Source organism: Podarcis vaucheri (genome assembly GCF_965113315.1).
Source record: "Podarcis vaucheri genome assembly, chromosome: 3".
NCBI classification, from domain to species: domain Eukaryota; kingdom Metazoa; phylum Chordata; class Lepidosauria; order Squamata; family Lacertidae; genus Podarcis; species Podarcis vaucheri.
In genome coordinates, this window is record NC_138761.1 from 68,724,943 (window position 1) to 68,738,491 (window position 13,549).

The window sequence follows — 13,549 nt, forward strand, 5'->3', positions numbered from 1 at the left end:
GTATGAAACCAACAATCAAGTGCACTTCTCCTCAGTTCATAAGGTTACTTAATCAATGAAGTCCTACCCTCAAAACACAGAATCCAATTTCTTTCCAAATAGGTGTTTGCAGTAGCTTGATAAGTGGAATATAATGCTATACTACTGCAGTCGACTCCTGAATAGATAGCATACACCTTAAATTAATCCCATTGAAATTGTTGCTGCAGATGTTGAAAGGAGATGCATTAAGCTTGACCTGGACTCTCTAGGACTGAATTCACAAATGTATGACATTATATGACAAAATGGAATAAGGTGTATTTTACCTGACTTTCCATTATAAAATAGCATAGTAAGAAACATTTGAGGAAAAGAGCACCTGGGTATGATTTTGTCCATTTCCTACCCCACCTTCATTTGGCAGCAAAACATATCTTAAAGTTCTGAAAGTTTAAAGAAATGCAAAGTACAATCCTCTACATGCCTACTCAAATGAAAGTCTTATTGAGTTCAACAATGAGGCAAATGGGTGTTGGACTGCATCTTAAGCCCATCACAAATTTCCAGTAGGTTTGCATGAAAAAACACATTACAATAAATTGGGATATTGTGCAGATAAACAATTTTAAATTCACAGGTTGAGCTGAGCAAGCTGTGGCATGTTTATGAAACACTTTACCCTGAGTGGTGAAAGTCACTGGTATCTGCCAGGCAGCTGCTCTACAATAGATAGTGATGCTGATTAATTGCACATGAACTTTATCAGAATGACACCTCTTTAATAATGTGTTAGGTAACTATTTTAAAGTATTAAGCACTTGTTTTTATTTAAAGTAATTGTGCATGTTAACGTATTAAGTAACTGCTTTATTATTATTCTTTCCCCAATATTAAAGTAGAATTCCATTTTTTCTATTTTAAGGTGCATTAACTTGTCCTTGTGGTGTGTCTCCTAAATGCCCAGAAGTTTGTTCTGGATGAGGCATATTCTTCTTATTCTCAAAATCTCTCCCCCCATGCTTTTTTTCTGTTTTTAAGCTAAGTTCAAGTTATCAAATACTGATAACATTTTTAAATACCTAGGCTGATGGGAGCTCTAAAAGATAGAACAACCAGGAGTGAAGTTGATGTGCTTAAAGAATTGAGATGGGCAATCTCTCCCAAGATCACAGAATCATAGAATTGTAGAGCTGGAAACTCATAAATTATTAGGGGAGACCCGATATAGTTCATGCACGCCTTTTGTATTTAATGGATGGTCTCCCAAATATCTATTTTCTTTCCCCCCTACGACACACAGTGCTGCACTTTTAAATATCAGATTTAGTCAAGAACTGCCGAATAACCTTGGCAAAACAAATAATAATCACAACAAAATTAAGATTTATTTAGAAAAAAAGGTAATTCAGGCATATAAAAATAAATTTAAAAGCATGCTGTGTACTAGGTAGCTTTATTAGACTTAGCTGATGTTCAGCACACTCCTAACTCCTTTGTGGATGATGTGTGTGGCAGTGGGGGTGGGGGTAGTTGCTAGGACATTATCCTGGCCTCCACTGTGCTGCTCGTTGTCAGAGCTCCACCACAGTGGCCACCTGACCTTCACCAAGTTGAGCAGGAAGCTATTGCCAGCAGATAATATCAAAATGGAGCTTGTTACATAGGAGCATTGGTGGCTTTGGATCCTATGTATGCAAAGCTCCATTGAGCCTCTGTGTAATATGAGGATTGGGACCCTCAGCTACACCAGTCTCAGACTGTCCAACTGCCCTTATTTTCCAGGGACATCCTGAATTTACAGAAGCCACCCCAGTTTTTTATTTGACCCCACAAGGTCCTGCTTTTCCTTGGGATGTCCCTATTTTCATTGGAGAATTGTTGGAGGGTATGGAGTTGTGTGACCCAAGAGCCAAGGAGATAAGTACCTTAACTATACAACCTTTAGAAGACATCTGAAGGCAGTCCTATATAGTTTTATGTTTTATATGTGTTGGAAGCCACCCAGAGTATCATCATCATCATCATCATCATTATGGACTAGGACGTCCCTATTTTCTTTGCAGAAATGTTGGCGGGTATGCAGTCTGGAGCAATTTATTGTCTCTGCACCAATTCTAGCAAGCAATTCTACATAGATGTATGCCACATGGGCAGCAAAATTGATCAAGTATACCAAACAGATAGCAACCTGATCTCTTATTCAGAGGAAGGGCTCTACTGATGTGGAGTACAGATAGGCTGTCAGGCCTGATGTTTCATGGATTTTCTTTTTCTTTTTAACCAAGCACTAGCAATCTGTTTAAAGTTTTCCATTGACCAATGAATTAGCATGCAGATTATACAAAGGGAAGGCAGGAAGACAACTAACGAACAGAGTCTGGCACTTTATTAGGTCATATAGAAAAGCATTTTCAACAGCTGTTTGACAAGTGTGTAACTCCTTCTCATAGAAACTACTTAAAAACTACTACTGGTGTAACCCCCTTTTTTTTAACTGTTCCAAAACCTTTTGTGATATCTGGGCTGAAGTACGGGAACTGTGGTTAAACTGTATTGGAAGTTTCAGCAACAATATGTTTTTGGCTATTTTAATAATAGTATTTCAAATGTGAAATTCAAACAGGGCCAGTTTCCTCTTTTTTATCTTATTGTTATCCACCCTATGATTTCAAGGTTGGGCATCTTTACACTTAAATAATAAAAAACTAGCCCAAAACCTCCAATGCAGGCTGCTGTGTATCCAACCATTTCTAACAGACCATGAATACAATTTCCCCTCTATTCTATCACCTTTAACTTCTCATTACCATATGAATTATTAGTTGAGAGTACAAAAATGGAAGTGTTCATGAAAGCTTGCCCAAATGTGCTGTATCTACAGTAATGGGGAATTTAATTTTGTAATCAGTTCCATTCTAACTGGTAGAGATGCTGAGGTTAAAAAATATATGCTGCAAACCAATTTAACTGGAACCACAAGCATGCTTAATAGTATCTGCCCATGAAACTACCTTCAATATAACCCTACGCTGTTGGATCCCAGCACTATTTTCAATTTTCATTTGTTAGATATATGATCAACCATGTCAAATCTGCCCTGAGTAATAGAAGTTGGAAAAATAAAATGAAGTCATTTACTTAAAACATTCTGATAGCTATTTGTCCAAAAAATCCTGGTCAGATTTCGTGCTCAAAGGCATTTACCTACAAAGTTAACCAGATGCTTTGAGAAGAAAACTAATTTAATTTCACCGTTATCTTAACAGAACATCTGCTAAACCAATATCCAAAGAAGGTAATGTGTTCAAAATTAAATATCCTGCAGGTAGCCTTATTAGAATACACGCAACACTGAAATTTAACTGCTAACCACTTCATTATAAATGTGAACCACAACAATTTAATTATTTCTTTGATGGTTATAAACTAATAAGGCACCAATACATCTCTAGTGCCAAATCACTCTTGTAGCTAATATGGAAGGATTAATACAATGAACAAATCACCACATTGTCATGTTAAAAAATTAATTTCCTACCTTTTAAACATTACAAAACACTTAGTATTTTTAACTGGTGTGTTAAGCATCCTTTTGAAATGTCACATTTAACTGACTCATTACTGAAAATTTAATACCAGGAGGCTGGAAGTGCTACCTTAGGTATTTGTATGGACCTCAGGTCCTCAATGCATGCCGTGTATGAGAACCTAACAGTCCATTTCATTATGCTCTTACTGCTACAGGGCTCTCTAGTAGGACTAATTCAGTCAGCTAGCCCTAGTGACTATCTAATGCTTACTAGATGGATTTGCCCCAAATTGATTTTTGATTTTTATTGTTATTCATGTTTTTATACTGTATTTTATGCTGCTTTTACAATTAAGTGTTTTAATTTTGTTGTTAGCCACCCTGAGCCCAGTTTTCTGAACCGGGAAGGGCGAAGTATAAATAAAAAAATTGTTATTATTATTAGTGTGAGAGACATTAGTAAAGAAAGTGTTTTATATGCGCTATAGCACTGTGACACCAGATGGCGATGTGGAGTCCCGTCTTTTGCCAACGTGATTTTTCATTATGAAGTTTACAATGTGTTTTCCTGAAACGCTTTTTTTTTTTATGTGTCTAGATGTGTCAAGGTAGACTGCTGCTGCTGCAGGTGTCTCTGGATCAATAAGGCTGAATCACAGCTAGGGAAGGCAATCTTTTGCTCTGTAGGGCACTGAACCAGTGAGTTTCCCATGCATGTGGATATCTCAGTGAACCCACCATTTTATGCTACAGCCAGGAACATGCTTCATCACCATCTCACAAAACCTTTCCAGTTATAGATGTGTGGCATATTATTCTTTCATATATCCCAGAGCTTTGCCCTAGCACACATAGGGTGGCCATGTGTCTTACTTTACAGAGGACACTTCTCTATGTGAAGGGCTGTCCTGCTCCTTACTGCAGAGGTTTTCAACCTTTTTGAGTCCATGGCTCCCTTGACCAACTACATTCTTTCTGAGGCACCCCTGTGGGGCTCAGGAGCCCAGTGATGTCACCCCTTTCCCGCAGAACTAGCAGCCCCTTACCCCTTTTTGAACAGCCTCCCTTGTGGAGTGTTCCTTCAACTCCTCTTCTCTCCCCTCTACTTGGGAGTCCTCCAGGCAGCCATTGCCACCCCAGGTCTCTGAGCAGCCCCCTCTGCTCCAAAGAGAGGTGTTTCCCAGAGGCACCGTTCGCCTGGGGAGCTTATAGCCAGGGCTACTGCAATAAACATGTGTGCAAGTCTTTGGGAGGCAGAGACATGAGAGGGCATCTGAGGAAGGAGGGAAGGAAAGAGGGACAGAGGCCAGCGTTGCCCACAGCACCCCTGTCCATCGTTCAAGACACCCCAGGGTGCGACCGCACATTGGTTGAAAATCATAGAATCATAGAATCATAGAGTTGGAAGAGACCACAAGGGCCATCGAGTCCAACCCCCTGCCAAGCAGGAAACACCATCAGAGCACTCCTGACATATGGTTGTCAAGCCTCTGCTTAAAGACCTCCAAAGTAGGAGACTCCACCACACTCCTTGGCAGCAAATTCCACTGTCGAACAGCTCTTACTGTCAGGAAGTTCTTCCTAATGTTTAGGTGGAATCTTCTTTCTTGTAGTTTGGATCCATTGCTCCGTGTCCGCTTCTCTGGAGCAGCAGAAAACAACCTTTCTCCCTCCTCTATGTGACATCCTTTTATATATTTGAACATGGCTATCATATCACCCCTTAACCTCCTCTTCTCCAGGCTAAACATGCCCAGCTCCCTTAGCCGTTCCTCATAAGGCATCGTTTCCAGGCCTTTGACCATTTTGGTTGCCCTCTTCTGGACACGTTCCAGTTTGTCAGTGTCCTTCTTGAATTGTGGTGCCCAGAACTGGACACAGTACTCCAGGTGTGGTCTGACCAGAGCAGAATACAGTGGCACTATTACTTCCCTTGATCTAGATGCTATACTCCTATTGATGCAGCCCAGAATTGCATTGGCTTTTTTAGCTGCCGCGTCACACTGTTGGCTCATGTCAAGTTTGTGGTCAACCAAGACTCCTAGATCCTTTTCACATGTACTGCTCTCAAGCCAGGTGTCACCCATCTTGTATTTGTGCCTCTCATTTTTTTTGCCCAAGTGCAATACTTTACATTTCTCCCTGTTAAAATTCATCTTGTTTGTTTTTGCCCAGTTCTCTAATCTGTCAAGGTCGTTTTGAAGTGTGATCCTGTCCTCTGGGGTGTTAGCCACCCCTCCCAGTTTGGTGTCATCTGCAAATTTGATCAGGATGCCCTTGAGTCCATCATCCAAGTCGTTGATAAAGATGTTGAATAAGACCGGGCCCAAGACAGAACCCTGTGGCACCCCACTAGTCACTCTTCTCCAGCATGAAGAGGAACCATTGATGAGCACCCTTTGGGTTCGGTCAGTCAGCCAGTTACAAATCCACTGAGTGGTAGCATAGTCAAGACCGCATTTTACCAGCTTCTTTACAAGAATATCATGGGGCACCTTGTCAAATGCCTTGCTGAAATCAAGGTAGGCTACATCCACTGCGTTCCCTTCATCTACCAGGCTTGTAATTCTGTCAAAAAACGAGATCAGGTTAGTCTGACATGACTTATTTTTCAGAAATCCATGCTGACTATTGGTGATCACAGCATTCCTTTCTAGGTGCTCACAGACTGTTTGCTTAATGATCTGCTCCAGAATCTTCCCTGCTATTGATGTCAGACTGACTGGGCGGTAATTATTTGGGTCCTCTCTTTTCCCCTTTTTGAAAATAGGAACAATATTTGCCCTCCTCCAGTCTGCCGGGACTTCGCCTGTTCTCCAGGAATTCTCAAAGATGACTGCCAGTGGTTCTGAGATCACATCTGCCAGTTCTTTTAATACGCTTGGATGCAGTTCATCTGGCCCTGGAGACTTGAATACATCTAATCTAGCCAAATATTCTTGTACTATCTCCTTAGTTATTCTGGGCTGTGTTTCCTTTGCTGAATCATTTGCTTCAAATTCTTCAGGTCGGGCATTGTCTTCTTTATCGGAGAAGACTGAGGCAAAGAAGGCATTGAGGAGTTCAGCCCTTTCTGTGTCCCCTGTTTGCATTTCACCATCTTCTCCTCTGAGTGACCCCACTGTTTCTTTGTTCTTCCTTTTGCTACGAACATACCCATAAAAGCCTTTTTTGTTGCTTTTAACCTCTCTAGCAAGCCTGAGTTCATTCTGTGCTTTAGCTTTTCTGACTTTGTGTCTACACGTGCTGGCTATTTGTTTGAATTCCTCTTTGGTGGTTTCCCCCCTTTTCCATTTTTTGTACACATCCTTTTTTAATCTTAATTCAGTTAAAAGTTCTTTAGATAGCCACCCTGGTTTCTTTAGGCACCTTCCATGTTTTCGTCTCATTGGTATTTCCTGACGTTGTGCTTTTACTATCTCCGTCTTAACAAACTCCCAGCCATCATGAACTCCCTTTCCTTTTAGTATTGCTGTCCATGGGATCTCACCCAGCACTTCCCTAAGTTTTATGAAGTCGGCTTTCTTAAAGTCAAGAAATTGAGTCCTAGTATGCTTGGCTGCTACTGTCCGCTGTATAGTAAACTTCAGAAGAGCATGATCACTCGCGCCTAATGATCCTTCCACATCTACCCCACTAACCAGGTCATCAACATTGGTTAGGACCAGGTCTAAAATGGCTGTTCCTCTTGTTGCTTCTCCCACTTTCTGGACAATGAAGTTGTCTGCAAGGCCAGTGAGGAATCTGTTTGACCTTATGCTCTTGGCTGAGTTTGACGTCCAACAAATATCCGGGTAATTGAAGTCCCCCATTACTACTATCTCCCTTCCTTTTGCATGCTTGGCCATCTGTTCCAGGAAGGCATCATCTATGTCCTCCGTTTGGCTTGGGGATCTATAGTAAACTCCCACAATGAGGTCTCTGTTATTCTTCTCTCCCTTAATTTTGACCCAAATGCTCTCACTTTGGCTTTGAGGTTCTAAATCTTGGATCTCTTCACAGGTATACACACCCCTGACATATAACGCCACTCCTCCTCCTTTCTTGTCTGGTCTGTTTCTCTGAAATAAATTGTATCCCTCCATTATTACATTCCAATCGTGGGACTACTGACTGGGTGGTGGGCACTAGAAGGACTCCTATGTTGTTAATTAGGTTAAACTGCTTTTTAATCCCATTACCTCTGGTGGTTCAGGTGAGAGAAGGGGAGTATGCACCTTTCTGGGTGATGGGCTCATCTTGAGGCTTACTCTCTGGGCTCTGGGGCTGCCCTTGAGGCTAAACTGCTTTATTGAACCAAAGCTATGGGTCCTCAGGGTGTGTGGGGTGGAACAGCACAGGCCTTCCTACTCACCTTCATGGTGGGTCTTGGGAATGGGAGGCAGGCTGGACAGCTCTGCATCCAGGTCCTACAGGGAGGGCTTTTGGTTGCCCTAAAGGCTGCAATTTATTTCAGATTCATGCTTGCTCCTGCACCAATAGTGTTTCCCCAGCAGGGTTTTTTTTTAAATGGGTTTTAATCTTAAATAAAGCAGTCCTAGTTCAACCCACCCCATGTGTCTTCTTTATCCAGCTATCAGGTCGCAATGCAGTTTGCCCACTACCATCTAATATGTTCATAGTTGGTTGGGTTTCCCATGTTCAGTTTCAATACTCTCTCAAGCAGAAAGCACAGGTCTCCCCAAACCTATTCAAAAAGATTTAGAAAGGGGAAACAAGCAAAGGGAATGTCTCCGTTTATAACTCCCTTTTCAACAAATGTAAGCATTCCCTGCTACTATAATCTGTGCCTTGATATTTAGTATCTCCAATTATTTGTCTCTTTGGAGTAATTGTTTATTTTAATGTGCGACAGTTTATCCTCAGTGACTTGCTACTAGTGCTTCAGACAATCGTTCTGCCTACATATCTTTAGCACAGGGGCAGTGAGAGATAAATATGTACAATAAAATTAAGGCAATGTAAAATATCGTTGAAAGAAGCTAATATCTTTAAATCCAAACTATACCTTTGAAGCTAGTTAGGAAGCTTCACCTAGTTCAGTCTGTGTTTGCATGACTGCTATCTGGAGTGGGAGGGAGGATGGTGTTTGCAAACCAGAGCATATTATGTATGCATTAAGTCACCTTCACTGGCTACCAGTTTCTTTCTAGGCTGAGCTCAAAATCACCTGGTGTTGAAAGCAGTCTGTAAAGCAGTCTAGGAATAAAGTCCTTTTCAGAAGCTAGCTTTCATGTTAAAATCAACATATGAGCTGGGCAGATCTAGGTAGCCCCATCCCAATAGCCCCCCCTTGATGTCCATGAGTTGAACATGTGTGAAAAGGTAAAACCTACATGTGTAGGGCGCTGACATCAAGGAACTGATATCAAAACTTTTAAACAATAAAATTAATCCATTGCTGATGTTCTATTTGAATTACTGAACTCTGTACAGGGCTACCATGAGAATGGTCTGGAAGCTGCAGCTGGTGCAGAATTCATGTAGCAAAATCCCATCTGGTTGCTTGGGCTTTCTCTGACCAATTGAACTAGAAACTTCTGCATAATAATAATAATAATAATAATAATAATAATAATTTATTATTTGTACCCCACCCATCTGGCTAGGTTTCCCCAGCCACTCTGGGCGGCTTCCACAAAGACCAAAAATAGACTAAGATGTCACACATTAAAAACTTCCCTGAACAGGGCTGCCTTAAGATGTCTTCTGAATGTCAGGTAGTTGTTTATCTCTTTGACATCTGATGGGTGGGCGTTCCACAGGGCGGGCGCCACTACCGAGAAGGCCCTCTGCCTGGTTCCCTGTAGCTTTGCTTCTCGCAATGAGGGATCCACCAGAAGGCCCTCGCCGCTAGACCTCAGCTATTGGGCAGAACGATGGGAGTGGAGACGCTCCTTCAGGTATACTGGGCCGAGGCCGTTTAGGGCTTTAAAGGTCAACACCAACACTTTGAATTGTGGTCGGAAACATACTGGGAGCCAATGTAGGTCTTTCAAGACTGGTGTTATGTGGTCTCGGCGGCTGCCCCCAGTCACCAGTCTAGCTGCCGCATTCTGGATTAGTTGTAGTTTCTGGGTTACCTTCAAAGGTAGCTCCACGTAGAGCGCATTGCAGTAGTCCAAGCAGGAGATAACTAGAGCATGCACCACTCTGGTGAGACAATCCACGGGCAGGTAGGGTCTCAGCCTGCGTAGCAGGTGGAGCTGGTAGACTGCTGCCCTGGATACAGAATTGACTTGCGCCTCCATGGACAGCTGTGAGTCCAAAATGACTCCCAGGCTGCGCACCTGGTCCTTCAGGGGCACAGTTACCCCATTCAGGACCAGGGAGTCCTCCACACCAACCTGTAATTCTTTGAAGTAAGGGCACCAGATGCACCTCCTTTGAATCCAGTTTGTGAACTAGAAATAAATTCTGTCTTAAAAAATAACATTTTAAAAATAGTAAATTAGTCTGTTTCTACTAAGTAAGGCAGAAAAATGACTGAGGTGGTGGCAACATGGTGACTAGTGACTTAACAGTACTTGTGTAACAGGATATGCTCTGGGTGATACGAATTCCTGACAGCAAATTTTATGTGTATAGAGTGGCTTTCTAAAACATATCTTTTGTCCTTCTTTTTGTCACCAGGCTACATGATCATAATAATTTTGACAGGCTGTGAAAGCCATGCTGTCATAGGTAAGACATTAACAGTGACACAATGACATGAAGTGTTCTGAGTCCACTGCCAAACTTCAAACTATGTATCTGTCCCAGGCTATAATGTGATGTGAACAGCTCTGCTAGGCTCCTCACTGGCAGTTCTTTAACTGCTTCAATCTTATGAGGAGGTGGTAATCTCATCGTTCTGAATAGCCCATTATTGTTATCAGGGCTCTTTTCACTTCAATAAAGAGCAGCTGTAAAAAATGACATGACCTCTGTGACAAGGGGAAGGAAGCAGCCAAGGCGAAGGAAGCAGCCATTAGTAAACTTCTCCACAGAAGATATGCCAGTAGCTTGAAATGTGTTGTTGGCATCTTGATATTACTGAGTAATGACAGAAAACCAGTCGTACATAGGCAAGAGAAGTAAGCCTCAAAACATACCTCTCCCCACCCCCACAAATATTTTATGTGGCAGAGAGCCATAAATCATACCCATATACAACAAAGTATACCCAGCTGGGCAATTATTAGACTGTAATTTTTATTTAGCAATTCCTAAAACCATCTTGTGCAAGATTATCTCTCATGGTTTACAACCTCAGCCATGTCCCTCGTGTAAGATAATGCTTAGCCCTATGCTTCCCTAAAGGTTACTTTTTATTCTCTATTTAGAGCTAATTCAGTGCAATATCTTTCTTTTTTAAAGATTCAATCTTCCTTTCCCAGCAGGAGGAAATGCTCAGGAGTGCCATTACACATTTGATGTCATATTTATTCTCAGCTGCAAATTCAAGTAATGCAAAGAATTCAATGAGATATCTATGAGACAATCTAACAGATGCTCTTCTAGATGAAATTCACAGTTTACCTCATTGCTAGCCTGAATATTTTCTGCAACATGCATACTAGAGTTTCATAGCCAAGACGGTTGCTGGTTTACAGCTAGGTCAAATCATATTCTACATTTTTAGATTATTTCTATCACCATCTTATATTGTACTGACATTTTATATTAACATTCTAATCTCTGCAGGCCTGTGATGGATTGGTGATTGAGGACATCAGGAATAGGTCAGCATCCAGTGATACAGCTGTTACCAGGGAGTTTCAGAAATATGTAAAGATATGTGACAAAGGAGAAGCTATTGAACTCAACAACCTAGGCCCCATCTGCACTTTACATTTATGGCAATATCAAACCGTTTTAAACAGCTATAGCTTCCTCCAAAGAATCTTGGGAACTGTAGTTTGCTAAGGGCATTGAGGGTTGTCAGGAGACACCTATCCCCTCGCAGAGTGACAATTCTCAGAGTTCCTTGGGAAGAGGGTTTGATTGTTAAACCAATCTTGAAATTAGTCCAGGACATGTGGATCAGGTTGGTTTATACTGGAATTTGCAAAGACCAATGTCCTCAGATGTCTCTACTTCCAGGAAAGAAACATATGCACTAACTTTACATTACTTTTGTGATAATGGTAACAAAATGCAGTAAGCCACCAGCATTCAGATTTAGATCCCATTGTTTTCTGTAGCTAAGAACAAACCTTAACTTTTGCTAGTGGCTTGTTTGGAGAGGAAGAAGCCATGGGTTCAGACTACACAAGCCAGATCATGGCTTATTGTCCTACAGCGTGGAAATGATGGAGCATCAAGTAAATTGAGATGCAGTAGAATATATACTAAAGGAGGCAGGTGTTTATGTTCTCTAATAAAACTCAAGGCAGAAGAGCACTATTGGGAAACCATACTTCTTGTTCAGCCACAGGTGTCTTCTACATTTGGGAAAGGAAGTCCACTGAAATCACATACAATATAAGATACAACCAAAACTTTCACTCCTTTAAATATCCTTTATATCACAGACTAATCAGCCCATCTCAATAATCTTAACAAGGGGTCAAGGAATAGAGAACGTAACACTCCAATGCTTTGGCTCACTATCATGCCTCAGTTCTTGCAAAACTATTTTATGTTTTCACATTAGGTTCACAACTCTATAAAGGAACCAGAAAGCAGTAAGCTACATAATACAAATGTATTTATCCTTTGATTAACTGTCAGCTTTGATAACTACAGATATGAAGTTCTCATTAAATGAAAGTATGAGATCTATGAAATTTCTCACATCAGAAGTCACACACAAACACACACACACACCCTAAATTGCACAAAATCACGTAAGTAGCTTGTAGACCTACATGATTTCTGCAACAATTTAGGACATGCACAGCAAAAGGCATGCAATTTATTCATTGTTCCCAAGGTGATTTCTTCATTTAAAAAAAATGGAAGGAGATTAAATAGATACAAAGCAACATCCTCAGAATTCGGAGGGTGTTAGCATCAGTTGGCTTAGATATATCAGATGGCAAATTACCTTTGATAGGTCCCCAGCCTCCAAGTAGAAGCAGATAACAAATACATTCCATGTAACCCAGAGGACTAACCAGACAGCATACTGTAAAAAAAAGGGAAAAAGGAATAATGCATCATGAATCCCAAAATCAGCAGTGTTTAAATTAAGCTTAAACTACAAATCTCAAATGACAACAACACCCTAGTATTGTCGATGCATTAAAGCTATGTGGAGTTTCATTCATAAAAGAAAATATTTCCATTCCACTCGGAACAAACTAGTTATAGCTGCTGGTTTTATAAAACTTGTAGGGGTATTAATATGTCATGTTACATAGAACTGCAGCTTGTGGCAAGACTTTAGTGTAATATAAAGCTAAGGATCTCAGTATTTATGGCAAAGAAGTTCTATATTTCTAAGTGCCATAGCTGCAGATGAATATTTGAAATTCTAAAACTGCCTGATACAGGTGTAGAAATTCAGAAACTAGGTCAACGGAGAGTTTCTAACAGTGTAAGGAGGACAGGGGCAGGACTTCCATATTTAGCACAGCTTTCTGTTATTCCTTGTAACCCTCCTTCTTCTCTCCATTGCATCTACATTCATGGACCAACCTTTTATGTACCCCTTTTTATTTCTTTGCTAGAGTCTTTGCCAAAACAAACAAACAAAAACTCCAAAACAACCTCTGATATTTCTACAAGACTAAATTGGGGGGGGGGGCTTTATGCTAATGTGCCTCATTTTCACAATAATTAAATTGATTATACAGGCCCATTATATCACTTATGTGGAAAATTGTTTTCCAAGCTACTATAAACACAGCCATAAGGCTATGCATCCTCATTTTGTTATTTAGTAAATGTTCTTTGTTGTTCTATCCATGTTAAACACTGTGTCTGTGTTTTAGTTATTCAATGCTATTATATCCCATTTAGTTTAATTTTACACACTGTCATCATTAAATTCTTTTTATTGGTTTGATAGCTCATATTTCTGTGGTCATTCCAGTGCTTTTGCTTTTGACC

The 13,549-nt window shown here is 40.8% G+C and overlaps 1 protein-coding gene across 6 annotated transcripts in view; it reads right to left on the reverse strand.

Moving 5' to 3' along the window:
• Positions 1-13,549, reverse strand: part of NKAIN2 (sodium/potassium transporting ATPase interacting 2) — a gene marked incomplete at its 3' end in the record, with an annotated part of 446,592 nt that overhangs the window by 198,612 nt on the left and 234,431 nt on the right. For 5 of the 6 annotated variants that reach the window (XM_082216183.1, XM_082216180.1, XM_082216178.1 and 2 more), the window contains one exon: positions 12,543-12,623. The exons of the other annotated variant lie outside the window; for it this stretch is intronic. In XM_082216183.1, coding sequence (XP_082072309.1) covers positions 12,543-12,623 — 81 coding nt within the window. The remainder of the gene's footprint in view (positions 1-12,542; positions 12,624-13,549) is intronic. 6 annotated transcript variants of the gene reach the window in all.